Here is a 19,012-nt window from a genome sequence, read left to right on the forward strand (position 1 = left end):
TATTGTTTTTATCAACGATAGGCTAGGTTCAAGTTGATGCATTACTATGATATTTTTCAAATTAAGAAAACAAAAATAAATTAAATAAGTAGTAGAGAGGAAAACCACTCACTTTTTTTTAGCCCACTTCAAAAGTGTTTTAACTTATAGTCCAAAACCCAACTTTTCATTGGTAATCAATTGTTTGTTATTGTGTCAAATTATGATGCATACGATATATTGTATCATTGTCAATGTATCTCTTCACAAAAGGAAAGTAGTGATGAAGAATAAAATATTTAGTCATATCCATTAAGATATTTTATATTAAAAATTTTATAAATAATTGGTATCTCTACATTAGGCTACTTTCTATATCTTAGTTGATGTAATCTCTATAAATATCCTAGTATATAGTTCATGTAATGATCATCCAAAAATTATCAATATTATCAATTCTTCATGGTATCAGAGCTCAAGTTCCATTGAGCACATTGATCTTGGTGCATCGTTTCTTTAACGATGGCGGTGATGCCATTTATCATCATCAGACATAAATCTCTTTTTTTTTTCTCTCCTTCACTATTATTTTTGTTTCTTTCAATAAAAATCCAACATTTCTTCATATTTATACAAACCTCCTTAATCTAAAAACTCATGTTTTATGATCTCAAATATCATTTTATTTAAAATCTCTTCAATGAGAGTTTTTCTATTTAAGCCACATAATTCTAATTTATATGCTTCTGGGAGAGATCATGACGGACCTACTCTAGTGTGCCACACCAGCTTCGACTGAGTTAAAATGAGCGGGATGCGATAGTGATGAATTTCACAGACGGGTGGTGACCACCATCAAGCTCGATTGGTTGTAGCGGCAACCCATCATCAATTTTTACATGAGATATATAAGAGAATATGATGCATCCTACTCTCTTACAACTAAAAGGTGTCATGTGCAAATGTACATGCATCAAAGGGCTTATCTGTAATTTGAAATATTCATCAAATGATTTTTGAATATTTCATAATAAAAATCATATTTTCATAATTTTAAAAACTAACCACCATGATACTAGGATAGTTGGCTGCAATATTCTTTGTTTTTATCAAAATAACCTTGATTATATTACATTTAAATATAAAAGTGGGGGCATTTATGGTCACTCAAATTTTGGTGTCGAACCACTTCTACTCCTTCTCTCATTATAATAGTACATATATTTTAATAATATTTTTGTAAAAATATTTGCAGTATCTCTCACATTAAAAAATAGGAAAATTTATCGGTATTTTTATATATTACCAAAATATGTTATTGCACTTTTTGGTTTACCATTTCATTACTTTAGAACCATAATGCCCTTATATTCTATGACAATCACTACACTACCAGAAAAAAATAATTACAAAGTCTTTTACTTTAACAAGTTTAACGAGATATTTGTTGAGTGATATGGTATGTTGTTTACTTTAAAAGTCATCTAAATACACCTAAGTTTTTAATTTTTTAAAGAAAATAATAAACTTTACAAAAAGAACATTTAAACCTAATAAGAACTACAAAAATACCATGAAAAAGTTACTAAAAATCTCTATTCACATTTATCAAAAAAATCTAACAATGATATGACGTTGTAGCTGGATTTGTGAGCCATCCAATTTCATTAAGATACAACTTGTGTGTATTTTTGTCGGTGTTTTTTTCATGAATTTTCAACAAATCAAAGATTTAAATGCATTCAATATAACTTTAAATTTTCAGTGAAGTTAGCATTGATTATCTCGCATTTAAAACGTGTACAAAAATCACAAATTGTATAAAGGAGAAAACCATATGAAAATTACATTCACTTTCTTCAATGGTTGAACTTTTTTTTTTTTCAAAATCTCTTCACCTTAATCCCTTATACAGTAGCTTGTTAATGCATTCTTGTGTAACAATAAAAATGGAGTAGAAAAAAAGGAAGAATGAGAAAGAAGAAGTTACTCTGAATCTCGATTGCACAAATGAAATATAAGATGAAATATAAGAAAATGGAGAAAGTATAGAGAAAAAGAAGAAAATATAATAAGAGATGGTGAAGCTTGTAAAAGAAGCTTTTGTCTTCTCTTTCTTAAGTCAAATCAAATGAAAAAATTTGATATATATTTTTAAGGGTAATTTCGTTTATTTTGCAAAATACACTATTGATTTGATAATACTTACAAATTAGTAATGATTTGGTAATGAATGAAAAAATCGATAATTATTTGATAATTTTTCCTAAAAATAATTAATTTTTAGAGATCCAAATGCCCTTACCTATTTTAATAAAGATAAACATTTAATGGCTAAAAATTAAAATACCCTTTTTTTCATTAAAAAATTAAATAACTAAAGACATTTTTGTAAAAGAAAAGTAACAAAAGATGCTAATGTCTCAAGAAAGTGCATATACATACAAGATGATTAAGAAGTATAATCAAAATAATTTGTTATATTTTTTACTAGTGCATTCGTCAAACTCAATGGAAAAATTCAATGATTATAGTGGTTGGATTAAAAAATTGACAATATTGATCTATTGAGTTCCATGAATCTACTACATTCATACCACAAATTGGTTCGCTTTCGTACCAATTGCAATTGGTCTAATATGAACTAATTTGATAACATGGATCAAGAGATTATTGTCTTTCCTAAATAAGACAACAACTCTATCGAAAAAATTGAAACACTTAAAAGTTAAAAGTGAAGGAGAGAAAGCTTCTCTTTCACAAGATAATTTTTAGAGTCCATTTCTTTAACAAAATATTTTTAAGTAAAATTATTAAGAGTCCATTTGTTCGGCATAGAAATATTTTTCTTGAAGAATCATTTTCTTGGTAAACGATTTCCCATGGGGCAACGGTTGACACAGGACAAAAGATAGAATCATTTCCTAGTTTGTATTAGGGGTACAACTTGGTTCAATTCAAGGGAAAATTGGAACCGAACCAACAGTGGTCGGTTCCACTAGATTAGAACCAGAACCGAACTGAATTGCCATTAGAACCAAACTAGACTAAAGTTGGTTTGGTTTAGTTCTATGGGTTGCTAACATCCTATAAAAATGCTTGGCACCAATATATTTTTAATGAAAAAATATATATAATAATAATGAAATTTCATAATTCATATAATAAGTCACTAATCTCTTCATAAAAAATGTCATTAATCTATCCTTAAAAAAATCCACTAATTTATGTCCTAACTCCTAAATTAATTCATAATACATCGATATATATATATAATATATATATATATATATATATATATATATGATATAGAGTTTCAGTTCTCGGTTTGGTTCAGTTCTATACAAGCCTTGAACTAAGAATCAAACCAAATTGATCGATTCTCCATTTTCTTAATCCAGAACGGAACTGCAACTTGCTCCAAACCAAATCAAATCAACCCAAAGCTATCAGTTTGAATCAGTCTAAGTTGCACCCCTAGTTTGTATAAGTACACACTTACCTACAATAGTTGAAAAACCAGGTATTGAAAAGATAAATTTCTTGACACAGTGGGGACAAACACACATATAATTTCATGTTTCTTTAGAAAATTCATTTTCTTATTGGATTTTTTTCCTCCAAGCAACTAAGTCCAACATTTAAAAAAAAAAAAAAAAATCTCAGGACACATTAGTTAGGTAACCTTTATAATATTTGCAAACATCAAATGTGGAAATTGAAAATGAGTGCAAATAAAAGTCACTCAAACCAACTACTTCAAGCATTTGTGAGAATATGAAGAGAGAGATCTTGCCTTCAAGCCCTTTGCTGACCACCCAATGAGATTTATTCCGACTTACCTAGTATTTGTGGATTATTTCATGTACCCAGGGGATTTGAGCGAGATATGATGCTCTAATAGGCTAGTTGTCTCACCTTTGCTAGTCGGGCCTACAGGTCTAAACACCCCTATCAAAAAATAAAAAAAGAAAACAATATATATATATATATATGAAGTCACATTTTCGATAGAGATTGCCCTTATTTTTATTAATGATTAAGTCATAATTTTGGTATTACTTCTTTAACTTTCCAATTACTTAAGTAAAAACACTTAATTGAGAATAACTTTTGTAATAGTGCTTCTCAACAACATAAATCCATTTGGTAGTACTAATGATAAAAGTACTTAAGCAATTAAGTCATGTGTTTTGATCGAAAGTGATGAAGATGGGTATTGAGCTAAGATTTGTAGCATTTGATACATTTCAAAATCATTTTTACACAATAATAATAGAGATTTGCGGAGAAAGAATGAGATTTTAAGTCTTACTAAGGGTCTTTGAGTTCAAACGGATTAGCACATTGGCAATCCAATACCACAACCCTCTAGATTTCATGGAAAAACTCAGATTAAAAATAAATAAAAATTAAAAACTATTTTTTTGTGGCTTTATTTAAGGCTATGAAAATGGACGGCTACTAAACTTCCACGGAACTGCCAAATTTAAAATTATAATTCACTGGTGAAAACTAATAATTTTTAAAATTTTTATTTTTCAAAGTTTATAGAATTATCTCCGCTACAAGCTTGTCACATTGAATCATCTTTGAATGCCACAAGATGAGTTCAATAACTCTTAGTAAGAATTGAAATCTTACTAAGTTGATAAGTCTAATCAGACTCATCTCAATAAAAACGTGACACGACTATTATGAATAGTATTTTTTTTTTTCACTTCATGGGTTTCGAACCCACGTTTTTTACAGAGTAACATAGTGAGAAATTTACTTCCCGCATAAGTAAAAGGTAGAAGTCACTTTAATAAGACTTTTACTTTAAGTGTTTAATTTTAATAATCTACTTAATTAAATAATTTTTTTTAATGTTTTAACCAAACACGTTTTTACAATTTTTTTAACTTTTTCAACTTAAAAATCATAGAACTATTTTTAAGAAGATTTACCAGACACAACCTAAAATATAATTAAAAAAAATCGTTTATCAAAAAGCACTTCTTACGCATTGTTTTCAAACAAGACCTTCATTTTCAAGTTAGCAAAAGTTTCTTAAACCCAGAACCCTAGGAGTTCAGCGTCAAAGCTTCACCTGAGCTTTCATGGCTATCTCTTCAACCAGCCCACTATACTCCTGATTCTTCAAGCCAATTTACAGATACCCAAGCATGGTTTCACTCAGAACCTTTTGTTCCCATCACTTGTTCTCATTTCTCCAACACCAAAACACTTCAAAATTTCAAAGAAATCCTTTACACATCTCTCCCATTTTCTATTCTTCCTTCTCAAATGTCCAAGAATGTAGTTCAAATATTACTTCTCTCTTAGCTTCTTCATTCTTTCAAAGACCTTTATCAACTTCTGCCCAATTGGTTTCTGCAAATGTTGTTGAAGAACAAATGGAAACCAATTCAACCCATTCAGAGAATCATGAATCAACAAAAAAATTGAAGAAAAAGAAGAAAAATTGTAAGGACATTGAAGAATTGGGGGAGAAATTAGGGTCATTGAAGAGAGAGGTGAAGGATTTGAAAAGGAATGGTAAGGGCACAGAGAAGAAGGAAACATCGAAGAGTGAAGATGGAACACCAACGGTCCAATCTAAAACAAACAGCTTGTATTCTTTGTTTGCGAAGAAACCCAATAAAGTTGAAACACCAACAGTCCAATCCAAAACCAACAGCTTGTACTCTTTGTTTGCGAGAAAACCCAATAGTTCGAAACCTGTTGTTGTGAAGAATTCCTATGAAAACGAGAAGAAAACATCAAAGAGTGAAAGAACACCTAAACCCAATAGGTTGAATCCCTTGTTTGGGAAGAATTCGGTCAAAAACAAGAAATATGCTGCAATCGAACAAAATCGAGTTTCTATCCAGGATAGACACATTGGAAAAGAGCTTTCCCCAGAAATGGTTTCACTTGTGAATCGATGGAACGAAGAAGGGTACCTAAGGAATGCAAATTTCTTGCTGTTGAAGAAGTTAGATCTCAGTTGTTTGCTCAATCATTATTCACTTGAGTTCTTAAAGTTCACTGCTGAAAGGTTTGGCAAGGACCATCAAGAGATTGCAAAGTAAGGACAATTCTTCTTCTACTTTTTTTTAATGTTATTTGTTAGAAATGTAGATGTTTGGAATTGACACTACACAATTTTCGGAAACTTCTATCGATAAATCATGTTTAGCTATTATTGTAGTGAAAGATATGGAACCTGGATAAACACCATTGATTTGATTTATATTGTGTTATTCTTCCTTGTCTGGTATCACCATTAAATTTTAACTTTGAAAGTATATACACTTTAACTTACAAATATTATATTTGATGAATATAAAAGATTAGGAAAAAGGAAGCGAAAGCAATCGTATACAAGAAACCACAATCCCTAGAGATCATGAGGATGGCCTTCGAAGAAGAAATGATAAAGTATAATACAAGGTGCCTTTAACTATGAGATCCCATTTGAACATACCCTTGCATTCCTTGAAAAAGAATGACCAATTAAATAACGAGACTTTGACATTGATGATAGTATCTTGCTCATCTACTTCCTAAGTTCATATCTTTTAAATGCCCTACTATTTGTCTCTTCACAAACCCCAACAAATAGCAAACAAGTGCAATCTCTAGAGAATACACCTCGTTGACAAGAAGGAGAAGCTATGAAAGACTTAAAAATAAAAAAAAGATTGGGGTGCCATCAATGCTATGTGAAAATGATAAAAACAAGCAATTCCAGATTGCGTAGGCAAAAGGGAAATGAATTTCCATTGGTTTATGAAATCCCTACTTGTTTTGCACATGTGTCAAAAATTGAGAATAATATGACCTCTGGATCTTAAATAGTTGGAACATGAACACCTTCAAGAGACATGGTCCACCCAAAGAACGAAAGCTATCTTAGAAGGAATACTGGACCCCGAAACAGAAAAAAAAAAAAAAAAAACAGAATATAGCATGGATTTAGAAACAAAGCTCTATAGAATCAGAACTCTATAATGTGGAAAAAAAAATTGTAAGATCATACCAGTGTTTTGTAAAAGAATTGCTTTTAGAATGGGGTAGGGGGTGAGGGCTAGGTTCCAGGAAGACCGTTGGTGTGGAGTTTTGCTCCTTAGGTCTCCATTCCCAAACTTATTCTCCCTGTCATTCAAGGAGGCTCAGGTGAAAGATTTCATGATTTGTTCTGATGGTCCTCTATTAAGATTTTGGGTTTAGAAGAAGCTTTAACGATTGAGAAATTTAAGAGGTCACTAGGCTTATAGAAAGTATATCTAAGGACAATCATGGTTCGGATGTTAGAAAGAATAAAGAATTCCTTGTTAAATCTTTCTATAATGCTTTGGTTTCCATCAATCTCTCTCTTTCTCCTGAAATTTCCATTTGGGGTGTAAAATCCATCCAAAATTTCCTTTTTTCATTTGGACTGCAGCCCTTGGAAAATTTCTTACCTCGGATATTATCATGGCTAAGGGAGTTACTTTGCTTAATTTTCATTTTTTGTGTAAATCAAATGAGAATCAGCTAATTGCCTTCTTATCCACTATTTTTTGTAAGAAAGGTTTGGGCTCATTTTCTATCTTTGTTCAACATGTCTTGGTATTTTCTGTCCTCTGTCTTAGCTCTTTTCCCGAGTCGGGTCATCATTGATAGCACTATTAAGTTTCATATCCTGTGGGATTTAACCCCCTTTGCAGTTTGTTGGGCATATGGAGAGAGCGTTATTGTAGGGTCTTGGGGCTGATTTTCTTCTGGAGTAAATCTTTTGTTGAATTTAGTGGTTATTTCTTTTTAAGTGTGAATACATTATTTTTGTTCCAAATCCAAATTGTTCTGTTAGAAGAGGAGATATTGTTGGTGATTCCAATGAGGATGCAATCTCAAATTCCCAATCATTATCATTCTTTCTGAGAAAGAGGTACCAATATTACTCTTTCCCATCCCATATAAAAAATCCTGCATTAAGCAATCCATTTTGTAAGGAAAAATATAAAATCTGAAAGCGTCTTTAAAAGCGAATTATCCACACCATAATTCTTCCCAAAACAGACCCTCTTTGTTGTTGACTTGGAACTTAAACCCTCTTGAGAACTCGGGTTGGGACATTTAATATACATTTTCAAATGCTACATTCATAAGAATTATGGTAGAACCATTTTCCAAACCCAAAATTATACATCCATATTTATTTATTATGTACAAGTGATGAAGATGGGTATTCAAGTCCGGGCAACCAAAGTTCAAGTCCCATATCTATCCTTAAATAATAAGCTTCCTCTGTAAAAACGTAATTTGCTCCCCAAATCTTTAAAGTCACTTAGGAGACCTTATTCATGACTTGAGATAAAGGTTGATGATGAATTCCCAATGCTGCACTAGCTTTGGATAAAATGACATTCTCCCAATCAACCAGATGTTATTATTTGAATGCATTGTTCGGTCATGCCATAAAAAATATAATGTTCTTGACTTCCAAGACTCTAGCTTCCAATCAAAACTCTCAACAAATCACCGAATCCCACAACGCTTAGAACTAAATTAGCTCCTAGAGGATAAGTGGGAGGAAGAGAACTGTTGATGCATGAAAAGATACTTGCTATTAGATGAAGATTTTCTATTTTTTATACCCCAACAATATTACTTCTATTAGTATTGATATTGAGTTCTGACACCTCCTCAAAGCAACACTAATAGACCCCTCAAGAAATGCTAGTGATGTATGGATGGCCTAATGAAATATAGAATATCATTGACAAACTAAAGATGTGAAATCATTGGAAGACCCATATTCACAGTAAGACCTTCCAAATTACCATCTCCACCACCTTTGGTGAACATCACACCAATATGTTAATGCCGCAACTAGTGACATGTTCAAAAGTTAATGTCACCTCAAAGTCGTTACTGGGACAAACAAAATATTGCCTCGTCTACTATTATGGTTAATGAGCAGTTCAACTGCATTCTGTTAATATATTTTAAAACATTAACCATGTGAAGAAATAACAGTAAGATTTAATAACGTAGTTAACTATTGATGAATGTTATCTTGATGATGAATAGACATGGAATAGAACTTGAAGATGGACCAAGTCACAACGTTAGTATGGGATGTGGTGGTTTGGTTGCTGTTGGTTGTTCTTTTAACATTTCCGAAAAGAAACTGCATATGGCAAGGGCTTGAGTGTTCCGAAGTCTTTGCTATCCGTATACCTATGGCTTGAGTCTTTATTATTATTATTATTTTATTAATATGGTTAGACCTTTTTTAACAATTTAGGATGAAATTGCAATAGGGATGGGCAATCAACAACGCACCAATTGCTACATTGTTCCTTGGCTCACAAGATCTGGATGCATTTCTTTGATCTTTTTGGTGTTAGGGGTTGCCTTCAGTCCTCAGTCTAAGGTTTTTTTGAATCTTGGATGCGTTTGGGCTTTGCTTTCTCTTTGACTAAATGTATCCTTTGGTCCCTTATTGCTTTCGCCATCTCTTGGAGTATTTGGAAGGAAAAATATTGTCGGGTCTTCGAAGCATAGTCACAAAGTCAGAGTACGGGTTTAAAACAGTGAGGGAAAACTTCAGAAAAAACGAGAAGGAAATGGGAAAAAAAGGAGGAATCATTAAATTTAAAAAATATTTTATAAGTTATGAAAAATGTACATATCTAATAATATGTAAGATCTTTATTTTAATTTATTCGATATTTCCAATATAACATGTTCTCAAACATAATTATACATGTTTCGATGCCAAAAAAAGTTTACTCATCAACATATCTTTTGTTCAAAATAATAAATTATTGAAAAAAATGAAAGATCATAACATCAAGATATTATCATCAAATCCCATATTTCTACATTTATGAAGCACCATATTCTGTTATGTATCAAATCCCACATTAAAAAAAGAAAGTGTTTAGGGGTGTTTTTTCTGTAAAAAAAAAAAAAAAATTGAAAAACCTTGTTTAAAACGTAAAAAATATGTTTAAAATGAAAAAAAGTGACTTTTTCAACAGGTCGCGTTTTTTTATTGTTTTAATCGTCAGAGGTACAAGATACGGTTGAAACGTGTTTTTTTTTCTCTAAAAAAAATTCCGTTTTTTGTTACTATGCTTCGAAGGAAAGGAAGCATCGCTCAATAGCATCATAGTGTCAACTAAAGGTCTTTTATTTTTTTGGTTAAAGCCTTTGAAGAGTTCAAAGGTGTCTTCTTAGAGGACTTTATGGGGAGATGGGATTGGGTTTGTAGATTGTCTTGATTGTGTTGGGGTCATTGTTGTACTCTTAGTCGGTCATCTTGACCACTTTGATGAAATCAGCTTTTACTGATAAAAAAAACATTGCGATAACTTTAATGTAATTAGAAGTCTATTGGTAATGATCTAATAAAAGGCCAAATCTGATGGTGCTCTGGTTTTCATAAATCTTAGACATACTCAAAATGTGACAGGCAGCTGTGCAAATTGACGGGAGAAGGATTGCATGCTCAACTATGATTCATTTCAACCGACAGAGTCGCGGGACCGAAATTCTTTGGCCAAGTGCCCCCAAAGAAGCCTATAACGTAGACATTTGAATTACTTGCCACCCAAGTCATGGCTAGGTTTCTACCCGTGGGTTTGGTGCGTATTGTTTCTCTAGCCCACATTCATCCAGCTCATTTGGAGGTTAACTCTTCTACTAGTTAGTTGACTAGTTCGAGATTAGTTTACTTTTTCAAGTTTCTAATTCAAGTAAATTTTTTTTCCAGAACATTTCTATTTTGAGAAGTGCTATTTGTGTCCATAATAATTACTAATTTTTTTATTAGTCTAGTTTATTGATTGTTTCTATTTTAAGATTTCTTAGTTGCTTTGCTGTAGGACTTCTGGAAAGTGATGTAATTAGAATTGGGAAGGTCCTCAACTTAAGATTTCTAGAAAGTCAGTCTTAAGTTAGTGTTTATTTATGGTTTTTAGAAAATAGAGAGATAACAGAAGAGGAAATGACGCCAAGTTGCTAAAATGTTAGCTTTTAGAATTAGAACTCTCATCACTCTAAGCAAGGGACCTTTGTTAGAGGTAGGTAGCTCTTGGATGGGGTTCTCATTGTTAATGAGTGTATTGATTCTAGGATTCCATTAGGCAAGGTAGAGAGAGTTTGTAAGATAGATTTGGTAAAAGCTTATAATCATGTTTATTGCAGATTCTTGGAATCTACATGCTAGGGAGGATGATTTGGTAGTTCGTGGAGAAGTTGGATCAAGAAACGCATTTCTTTGACTCTTTTTTTCCTCATTATTGTCTTTTTCCCTCTTTCGTTTTGTTTTGTTTTTTTTTTTTTTTTTGGGAGGGGTGGGGGGTGTGAAGTGAAAGTTTCCATTATTGTCCCCCGCAGGGTATTTATGAGTTTTGGAGGGCTAAGACAATAGGACTCTCCATACCCCTTCTTGTTCTATAATAAGAATCTTGAAGTTCTTTTGTGAACGAAGATGGTACTTGGGAACAAAGCATGTTGTTGTGGAAGTTAAAAAAGCCATGGCTAAGAACTCAACCCTTATGTTTTCCTAGATTGGCTTATGCCTTTAAAGGACTACTACTAGTAGTTTGACATGTCCTAAGTAATAAATGTATAGATCATGACAATGAAACCTAAGGTAATGCTTGTGCAAGTATGATGGCAAATGAAGGATACCTACTTTGAAGACTTACAGCTGAATACTAAAGGAAACAATGTGAAGATCACGGGACAAGCAAGTTCAAAAGAATCGAGTCTAGCAGAAGACCTGCTTCAAATGCAGGGGAGATGCCATATTATATACATAAAGCACAATCAATGATGGTAACTAATTATCCAAAACTATCATAAATGGTGGAACCACGGAAGTAAAGGAATATCATTTCTTAGAAAACAGCTGTCCAACTAAACAAGATCCTCGCAAATGCACCGATGTTGGGTGAATAATAAAATGAAAATTAAAGTAAATTAGAGATACCTCATCATGATCTCATTAAGCTCCTGTTTTATATTATGGACATATGGGCACCTTTGTTCTTTGTAATCAAATGTTAATTAATCCCTGGATTCATTAGTTCGACGATTTAATATATTCGTAAAATTAATATAGTTGTCAATATCCTATACTTAATTTTAATATTGAGTCGTAAAGTTATACTATCCAGCTTTTAACTTGCTTTTGCTTATTTCTTTTTTATAACCTTTGGATTCTCACTTGCAGATGGTTGTCAGGTGAAGACTTGAAAAGGGTTGCCAGTTTTGGTTGCCCTTCTTTCGAGAGGAAAACTGTTTTTGCAGCTAAAAGCTTACGTTCTTTTTTCAGCATTCAAGAAGATAGTGTAAGCCATCTTTCACAATTAAATAATTTCATTTCTCCTTTCAATTTTAGTTGTGCCTCGCCAAATTCAACTAAATTCTTTTACCTTTATCACATGGTTCGTTCAGGTATGCCAATCTTGCAAATTGAAAAGCTCATGCAAATTTGAGAATCAAAACGTAGGGAAGAAAGTTGATAATTTGAATTTAGCCGATGTTATGAGAGTCCTCACTTTGTATGAGTTAAACTTGGTGGATACACAGTTATCAGTACCCGACGAAGTAAAGACTTCCATCAACAAATTGCTCATGGAGGTAATCAAACTTAGTCAATAATGCCACATAACCTCAAGGGTTCGATCTTGATGTTTCAGGTACTTGAGTTGAGACTACCCACTTTAAATGTGATTCTAAAATGTGTTATTAAAATGGTAAATTTTATATAACATTTTTTTAAAACATAGTGGTCTAAGTGTATTTAATTAAATTTAAGACACGAGCAGTGAGGGGCTTTTCTAAAATTAGAAGACATTTGAGAGGTGGGGATTAAACTGCTCGAATATCGGTGGTTACATAGTTTTTATGTTGCTTACATGTTAGTTGTGCTGACTTACTGACTTGCTTGATAGTTGGTATTATCTTGGTAATGATATATTTATATTATTATTTTGATAATTTATTTACTTGTATAACCAAAATATATAAATAAATAAAAATTGAAATATTAACAAACTTGGTACTAATCACCGGTCACCACCTCCTATGACGACATGTCAGGATATCAAAAATGTTTGAATACACATTGAAGTTGGATTTCAAGGTGGCTAAGAGCAACTCCAACCCACATAGAATTTGACTCCAAATTGTATCTTTTCTGGATGTAGAGAAGATGTTCTTCGAATCAATTTGAACTCTAACCAGTCACGCCTCTAAATCTGGGATTGAATGAAAGGAATTGAAAATAAGTAGGGGTAAAAATTATATGTAAAACATGTTTTAGATAAAGATGGAAGTCAAAGTGGCATTTATGTGTAAAAGTAGGGACAAAATATGCTATGGCCTCGTTAGTAGGCTTAATATGAGCATTAATTTCTTAGGGACAACCCGTGAGGGTGCACCCTCACTTACCTGGTGCATGTGATGCGTAGGTATTGCACGTGCCCCAGCACTAGTCCTTGAAACAGACCATGGTCTTTGGACAGGAAAAAGCCGAGATACAGGCCCAGTCCACTGTCTACAGGGATACCTCGTTATCAACAAAACAAAAAAAAACAAAAAAACAAAAAACAATGGAAAAAAGATTCGATTTTTATTTGTATGATTCCATCATAGAGAGGGCCAAACATTCATGGGATGGTGATGTTCACTCATTAAATAAATAGTCTCCACTAAAATATTCATTTAAGGCATCCCTCTAATTGATTCTTCTTCCCCAAATCAGTTCTCTCTCCAAATTTTATAATAAATTATTTTTAACCTGTTGAACCTCATATTCAATTTATCATGTTTTCCTCACCTTAACCTTTGATAGAAGACTCTTATTCTTCTATCTAAAATTCTATCACCATCTATTTTTGAAAGCCTATTATGTTTTTTTTTTTTTTAGGTTTGAAGGTTGAAGTTGACATAATCTTAAGGTTGAAAATGATAATAAAAATAATGAGGTTAGAGTTGATATATAGATTTTAAGGTTAAAGAATATGGTAAAATGGTTTACCGAAGAAATTGAAGATGACTGGTTTTGGAAAGAAAAATAAAAGGTTGGTTTTGTTATAAATTGAAGGCAATGGCATTTAATTCATTTATCACCAAAATGTGGAGGATTCTCTATATAAAATAAAAAAAATTGTGATGTGTTGGACTCAAAAATATTATTTAATTGAAATTTCACACTTTGTTATATCTTATATACAATAATAATTAATTTTAAAATTATGATGATAAAGGTATTATTTTTTTAAAGTTGTATTGGAATTTATTATTTGTTATATTATAAATTATATATAGTAATTTTAAATATATAATTACTAGAATTCTGGATATGTTGAACCAAAAAAAATACTAGTCTTTGAAATTAATTTTACATTTCAATGTAATTTATAGTAATAAATAAATTTATAAAAATTAAAATTTAAGTTTGGAAATATCATTTTAATTTATATATAAAATTAGTTTCGGATGATTAGAAAAAAACATATATACAAAAAATAAAGAAAAATAAGTTTGCCAATCAAATAATTTTTAACGTATTGGGGTCAAAATATTTATACTTGTTTATTTAGCCATTTAAGAGGTCTTTCATGAAACTCAATTGACGTTTTGCATTGTTGATTGAAATTTCCAAGTACTTGATTTAAACGACCATAAGAATTTCAATAACTTAAGTGATTCTAAAGTTTCTTGGTTTGATTGGTGTTGAGGTTTCCCCTATGTTATGAGTCTAAGCTCACATTTGTATAATTCATTTAAGAATAACTTCATCAAAATCATACTTTTACTTCTAAATAAGACAAAAATAAAAGAGAAGTTTGTTAATAAATAAGAATTAATTTCTTAATTATAATGTAGTACAAGAAACTAACAAATATATTTATAGTCTATAAAGGGTACATTTTCTTTTCATCTCGCGTTTGACGAAAATGAAAAAACTATCGAGATGCATTTTGACTACATTTAGTTGAAAGGTTTAAGTTAATGGGTTTCTGATTTGATGATGCATCGTGAAAAGATATCTCGTATTCGTAAGATTCTACTTAAAGAAAATTAAAAAATAGTTCAAAACCAATGATTTTTATTTGGCAAAAAACCTTTCATTTTATTTTTATTCTTCCAAACGAATCATCTTCTTCTCTTGATTTTTCATATCTATAAGATTCAACCAAAATGAAAAGGGGTATTTCCAAATCACCGCGTTTCATTTCTAAATCTGCAACAAATACCCTGCTTGGTTGTTTCGTAAAGACCATAAAAACACAGAATAGGTAAGTTTTCCATTACTTTATATATGAATCGTGATAATCTGACTACCCCACATGGCAAACTCAATAAACTATCTTGACGTGACAAGTTCGAGAGCCATAGATCTGCACTCTTGAGGATACACGACCGCACTTCCCCATAAAAATTATATCTCGAGGGAACCATGTATCCTGAGGAGCGTTGATCTACGATTCCGAACTTGTCACGTCAGGTAGTCGATTAAGTATACCATGTTGGTAGTCAGATTATCACAACTTTTTATGTATGCGGTTTGTTTGGTTGAAGAAAAAAGATGTGGGCCCCACTGTTATTTTTTGTTAAACCCCACGAAATCTCCACAAAGCATTAAGGGCAAGAAACCTCCACAAAGTTTTGTGAAAGTAGAATCATGGGATGGAGATCGATATTCCTGTCTCTATCTCAGGTATCCTTTCAACTCCTTAGGTATTCTCTCAACTGCCTCTCTCTCACAAACTTTGATATTCCTATATTTCTCTCTCTTCATCTCTCTCTAGTCATTGATCTTCATCTCTCTCTCTCTCTCTCTCTCTCTCTTAAGGATCCTTACTTTATTTAGTTGTTAAATATTTCGATTTTCTAATTTGAATTACTATTTAGAGAGCTTCTATATTTACTTTATTAAGAGTTTAGTAAGTGTCTAATTAGTAGAACTGCAATTTGAGAGGGCAAAACCCGAACCCACTAGGTTGAACCCAACCTTTGGTCATGTCTGGGCATAGTTAGCTTGGGTTCGACTTTGGGTATGGGCCACAAAAAAAATTGCCTGACTCAAATCGGGTTGGGCGTGGCATAGATATCGGCCAACCTGAACTTAATATGATTATAATTAAAAAAAATTGTTATATTGGTTTCTTTCACACTCATAATTCATAGTTCAATGTATATAATTTTGTTTATCTATATATCAAAACTAATGTATGATTATTTTCATTAGATAAATAATTATTTTGTTATTAATGCTTTGTTTTAAGTATAATTTTATATTATGATACAAATATTACAACTTCAAATGTTTCTTCTTTTCTTGAAAATTATAATTATTAATAAAAATGATTATTTTAGTTAATTTTATTATTCATCTTCTCTCTTTAAATTTGCTTATAATTTTATGTATATAAACTATTAAAACATATTTTTAGGAAAAATATTTATAAATTTTAAGTTCTTTCACATGTCACTAATCTTTGTATATAAACCCTTACCAATACTAAATTACCAAGTATTAATGAGGAATGAATTAACCTGACTAACCCACTTGGCTAGGGTTCGAGTTGAGCATGTCATGCCCGAGGTCGGGTTGGGCAAGGACGCGGGTTGGTGTTTGTCAAGATTGGGTTGGGAGCCACTTGATCCCCTAACATACTCGAGTTGCAGCTGTAGACACGTGATTTCGCCATTACGATGACCACATCTACAATGGTTTGGAGTCGCCACCATTCATATTATAAGTGGGTGTGAATGGTCACCGATGTGCATTTTTTGAAAAAGTGACATTTTTGACGTTTTAGTGACTCTCGATGGATAGGAACTAATCAAACAATGAGATTCGAGGTAAGTGGCTCGATTGGAGAAAGGGAAGGTGTTAGGCACCATTTTCTCCCCCCACTAAAGAGTGGTAACCTCAACTCAACTCGGTCATTTTTTATTTAAAAAGGTGTGAAAGAAAGACAAGTGCCACGTGTTGTGCATTGTACCCTAGATAGGGGTTCATTTTCGGCTTGATCATAGGGTCATTCCATTGATGGAAATGACCCTTATAGACTTTAGCCTTGGGGTCCATTCATCCTAAAAAATAAAATGAAGGGAAGAGGGTGATAGAAGCGGGAGGAGGAGAGGGTGTAGAAGAGAGAGGGGGGGATTGCCTTGAACCCACCTTGTATCTTCTTTCTTCTTTTCTTCTTTCTTGAGTCCTTAGTATTTTATGAAAATACAATTCTTGTATGGTTGAAGGAGTAGAGAAGAGATGAGAGAGAGATGAGTGGAGTATAATAATTTTTTTTTTTTGTATATGAGACTTGAGGAGGATTGGTGATGGTTGTTAGTAGTGAGAGTTGGAGAGAATTTTGTAGTGAAAGTTGGGGGGCCATTTTTGGGAAGAGGAGGAGGGTATTTATAGATGTTGAGGAATTATTTTAGGGATATAATGGGGTGAAGTGAAGAAAAAGGATAGAATGGTTATGGTTTGAGAGAGAAGTAGGTGTATTTAGAGGAGATTGGAGGGTATTTAGGGAAGGGGGGTTAAATGGGTGAGTTTTGACCCAAATGGTTTGGATCCTACCCAACCCATTTGGGTGGAGTGTTTGGTGAGTGAGTTTAAGATGGTGGTTGTGATTAAATGGTATTTGATTTAAGAGAATGGAGGATTTAAAGAGGTGGTTGATGATATTTTGGGAGGGTGAGGGAGATGATTCCATGTGTAAAGTGGGTGGAAATGAAGGGTTAGGATAGGTTGATGGGAGAGGTTGAGTGTTTGACTTGAGAGTGATGTATAGGTTTAGGTTGTAGATGTGGGTTTTGTAGGGAATGATGAGGGTAGATTAGGGGAGGAGGTATAGGTTAGGGGTGTGGGTAGATGTGTTTGATTTGAGAGAAAAGGTGATGGGTTGATGTGTGGGTAGATGGGATTTAAAGCAAATTAATGGGGGGTAGGTAGTTGGGGAGGTGAGTGAGATGGGGTGATGACATGTGTCATCTTTGATTATCAAGATGGTGATTGGTTGATGTGGGTAGTGGTTGATGGGTTAGGGTTGGTGTTTGGATTTGGATATGAATTGGATATGGATTTGGGCTTAGGAGGCTTTGGAGTGTTTTGGGCTTGGGTTATGAAATGGTTTTGGTTTAGAAAATGATTGGGGGTTATTTTGGAATGGATTTTGAGGGTATAGGTTGGTTTTAGATTTTGGTGATGTGATTGATTTTAGGTTAGGGGTAAGGTGAGAAATTGATTTAGGAAAGTGTTGAGGGCTTGTGGGCCTTAGGTGGGCTTATGGTTTTTGCGGATTCGAGGCGGAGCGGTGTGGTAGTAGAGAAGGGGTAGGCATCCCAAGTCTCACATTTTTTTAATTATTTAATTTTTTGAGATTTTTGAATTTATTGAATTAATCAAAATGCCACGTGTTGGCAAATCGGCTTTTTAGGCTCGTTAGTGAAAATTTATCGAAAATTTGGTATTTTTTTTTTGGAAGCGGAGTGGTGAATATGGGAAAGCGTAAGGTAGGCCGAGTCCTTTTGGTGGCCTCCTAAACCATTGAGAGGTCTCAGGGGCCTCGGTTTGGTCAAAATGTCACTTTTCAATGACTTGGGCCCTCAAGGCCCGTTGGCCCATTTATTTGGAAAATCGATATTTTTGGGCCCTTTCGAGAAGTGGCCCGTTCAAATTGAGGTGTCTACAGCTGCCATTCTTTGCAGGAATTGCATGCAAAGAACTGCAAAGAATAGACTAAACCCCTATTTGTACGGGCCAGAAAAATTCTGTAAAAACACGATCTCGAATTATCGATTGTATTGAAGATTTTTGTGGAAAATGGCTACTCAAGCACGGGGTCTGACAGAGTTTTGCCTTATTAATTCATTAATCTCGATGGCGTGGAACTCGTGTGAGATCTTGGATTTGATGAGTTTTGAAATCCGACTATTTCTTCGATCGTGTTTTGACAAATCAGAGTTGAGTGCAACTCGAAAGATTTTTGAAATTTTTTTGATTTTTTGATTTTTTTTT

The 19,012-nt window shown here is 32.9% G+C and overlaps 1 protein-coding gene across 1 annotated transcript; it reads left to right on the forward strand.

Annotated features, from left to right (window-relative positions):
• Positions 1-5,001: 5,001 nt before the first annotated feature.
• LOC147387813 (uncharacterized) lies at positions 5,002-13,274 on the forward strand. The gene is made up of 3 exons (XM_086419996.1): positions 5,002-6,052; positions 12,200-12,317; positions 12,424-13,274. Exons 1-3 carry the CDS (start codon positions 5,148-5,150, stop codon positions 12,628-12,630), a joined length of 1,230 nt encoding a protein of 409 aa, XP_086276122.1. The 5' UTR covers positions 5,002-5,147; the 3' UTR covers positions 12,631-13,274.
• The last annotated feature ends 5,738 nt before the right edge of the window (positions 13,275-19,012 follow it).

Source organism: Akebia trifoliata, chromosome 13, assembly GCF_017979445.1.
Source record: "Akebia trifoliata isolate Shusen 1 chromosome 13, ASM1797944v1, whole genome shotgun sequence".
Taxonomy (NCBI): Eukaryota; Viridiplantae; Streptophyta; class Magnoliopsida; order Ranunculales; family Lardizabalaceae; genus Akebia; species Akebia trifoliata.